The sequence below is a fragment of the Quercus lobata genome, chromosome 10 (genome assembly GCF_001633185.2).
Source record: "Quercus lobata isolate SW786 chromosome 10, ValleyOak3.0 Primary Assembly, whole genome shotgun sequence".
In the NCBI taxonomy this organism is placed as follows: Eukaryota; Viridiplantae; Streptophyta; class Magnoliopsida; order Fagales; family Fagaceae; genus Quercus; species Quercus lobata.
Genome location: NC_044913.1, coordinates 58,054,116 through 58,057,182, shown reverse-complemented (window position 1 = coordinate 58,057,182; position 3,067 = coordinate 58,054,116). Strand labels below are relative to the sequence as shown.

Here is a 3,067-nt window from a genome sequence, read left to right as displayed (position 1 = left end):
TTACCATTTTTATTCAAAATCAAAAAGTTTTTTTCTCTACTAAGTTTCTTTAGAAAAAATGGGGAAGCAGAGGAATCCCTTTCGGTGTCTCGTTGACTCCGAGGAGGGTATTAGAAACTTCCGCATGAAGTACAGTATCCCACCAACGGTAGGGATGAGGTATGCGGCCCAAGGGGAGTGGGTTGACGCCAGGCAAACTGGGGAAGTGGTTATCCCCATGATCGCCTTTATTGAAGGAGGGATGACCATCCCCATGGGTAGTATCACTAGGGGTTACCTTAATTTCTTTAGGCTATCCCCCACCCAATGCGCTCCCAATATGTTTAGGATTCTGGGAAGTATAGACGCTCTGAATCAGAGAATGGGTCTAAATCTATCCCATCACGACGTGAATTGGGTGTACAGCCTTCACCGCCTAGCTGACCAGGACTACTATCTCAAGTCGAGATATCCTGAAGTAAGGTTGATTCAGTGCCTCCCTACTTCAAATAAACACCTAAAAGAAGATTTCCTCATTTTTTCTGGGGAATGGCATGATGGTCTATCTTGCCCGACTGTGGAGGGAACGCCAGGTGGGTGCGAAGTTATAGACCTATGCTACTTAGCTCATAATCACATTTTAATCACCTTTATTATTTTCGCGTCTCACAACTTTTAACTTTAAAACCAACGGTCTTGCAGATAGACGCTACACGAAGCCCAATCTCAGATTGGTCAATAAAGCGAGCCTAGACAGATTATTGAGAGCTGAAATATACGTGAACGAGGCTGATGGTCAACTACGAGCAGCACATTTAATTCTCGGATATACCCCCCTTTCTTTTGGCTTTCAGGCGCCGAAGTGCGTGATTAGGGCACGCGATCCTCGGCTTCGCCGTATCAGTGTTGCCTACGAAGGATTCATTGTTCCAGAGGGTATTCCACTTCCCGAACACACACCTCTCACAGAACCTCTTTCCGTGGCCAGCGTCTCAGCGGGGCTTTCTTCACCCTCACCTTCCCTCAAGAAAAAGGGCACCAATAGGAGAAGGAAAAGGGAAAAAAGCAAGCAAACCGGCGTAACAGCATCGGAATCCGCGGACGATTTTGAGATTTTCGATCAGCCCTCAAACCCCGAGGAAAGTTCTGACGAGATGGGGGTAAAAAGGATACCCCAAAAAAGCCTAATGGAGCTGATAGGAGGTCAACAGGGAAAGTCTGCACCTGCCCAAACAGTACCATCCCAAGTTTCATCTCTTCCAGCCAGGTCTCCTCCTCCAGTCCCCCGCCACCCTCCTCCATCATCTCCGCAAACAGCACCGCCAAGCACTGCCGAGCCAGAGAAGCGCAGAGAGCAGAAAGGTAAGGGGGTGGCAGATGCGAGCAAATCCCGTCCCACTCGAGAGGAGGATGTCCAACGAGCGGCAAAGCAGCAGAAAACCAGACAGCCCTCTACGCGGGGCCAAGAGAAATCCGATTCCCCACATCCCGATTCACAAGCATGGCTGCCAGTTCCTATGCTCGGTGGGGAACCCCTGCGAAACGATGCCTCTGTAAGGGATTATAACGGTGGCATAGGGTGTCATGTGGCCTCGGCCATAGAGGAGGCCTTATTGCTCCCAAAGGATATGGCCGAGCTAAAGAATGTGAGGAAGAATCAACTCATCCTTGACAATAAACGATATTTGGGCATGGTGAGAAGCTATCTTTTATACTGCTTCATTCTGTGACTGTTACTTACTAATGCGTACTTTTCATTAACTATAACACTAACTCACCCCCCCCCCCTTTTTATTTTTTACAGATCATCCAAAATACCTTCAAGCTAGATGAGATGCTTAATGCTTGTTCCAACCAGCTAGATGGTGAAAGGAAAAGAAGGGCAATGGCTGTTCAAACCTTGTCCAAATCTGAACAGGATCTAACCGTCTCGAGGAAAAAGCTACTGGTCGAGGAAGAAGCTCGCAAAAGTGCTGAATCGTCATCAGAGGGCTACCAGAAGCAGGCCGAGGCACAGGCCAAGCTTCTGCGCGAGGCGAATGCTGAGCTGAAGAAAACTCAGGAGCAAGTTCTTGTTCTTAAGAAGCATCTAGAAGAAACTCAGAGGTTAAGGGAGAGAGCCGAAAAGCTTAAAGAACAAGCCGAGAAAGCAAAAATCGAGTCTGAGAAGGCAATGGGTGAAGCCGAGCAGAGGGGCTACGAAATCGGGATAGCTGAAACCGAGAAAGCGTTAAGAGCCGAAGTTCTGGAGGTTTGCCGCATCTTCTGTGCGAGAACCTGGAGCGAGGCTCTTAACCGTGCTGGGGTTGAAGCCTCATCTGAACTACGTAAGCCAGAGAGCGTATATTACCCCGAAGCGATACGCACCTCAGCTCCTCAACCACACCAAGCTGATACTCCAGCCCCAGCTATTAACCCCAGCGAGGAGATTTTACCTCGCAACTCCCCTCCAAGAGCTTTTCCAAACAAATCCACTACTGCTTCGAAGACATATACAGTCTCACAGGGTTTTCAACAAGAATTGGACTCCACAGTTCAATCGGCTGGGGGCATTATTAAAAAGTAAAAAGATAGAAACTGCTTTGTAATTTTAATTTAGACATTTAGTAGAGGACTTTCTCGCTCACTTTCTTATCATTCTGATGGTTCTAAGTTATCTTTACACTTACTTACTTTGTCGTTGTAATTTTAGATGGATTCATTTCAGACGCCTCTTTTATTGTACGTCAATCTTGCATTCAAAGCTCTCTCTTTCTGACTCCTTAACGAATGTTCATAGGGCATTACTTTTACTGAGATTACGATTTAGAAAACTCATCTCCACTCTTTCTGCCATTTAATAATTCAATGCACAACTTAGCAAGTAAGTTTCTACCGAATTAGTGGTCTAAGGATTTGACATAACATAGTTTCCGTTTAGCAATTCATTATGAATGACAGGATGTTAATTTCCACTAAGTCTGCGATCCAGGGACCTGGCATAACTCAGTTTCTGTTTAACAATTAAGTATGAATGATAGGATGTTAATTTTCATTAAGTTTGCGATCCAAGGACCTGACATAACTCAGTTTCTGTTTAACAATTCAG

At 46.0% G+C, this 3,067-nt stretch overlaps 1 protein-coding gene across 1 annotated transcript; it reads left to right on the top strand.

The window, feature by feature from the left end:
• Positions 1-1,166: 1,166 nt before the first annotated feature.
• On the top strand, positions 1,167-2,737 carry LOC115965072 (ensconsin-like). The gene is made up of 3 exons (XM_031084276.1): positions 1,167-1,341; positions 1,809-2,230; positions 2,672-2,737. The coding sequence occupies exons 1-3, from the start codon at positions 1,167-1,169 to the stop codon at positions 2,735-2,737; spliced, it is 663 nt and encodes a 220-aa protein (XP_030940136.1).
• The last annotated feature ends 330 nt before the right edge of the window (positions 2,738-3,067 follow it).

Bases quoted from the DNA above. Each gene is read 5' to 3' on its own strand.
- LOC115965072 (XM_031084276.1), top strand. From the start codon at position 1,167: ATGGAGCTGATAGGAGGTCAACAGGGAAAGTCTGCACCTGCCCAAACA. The intron at 1,342-1,808 runs GTAAGGGGGTGG...CCTTCAAGCTAG, and splicing joins GAAGCGCAGAGAGCAGAAAG to ATGAGATGCTTAATGCTTGT. The intron at 2,231-2,671 runs GTTTGCCGCATC...TTGTAATTTTAG, and splicing joins TAAGAGCCGAAGTTCTGGAG to ATGGATTCATTTCAGACGCC.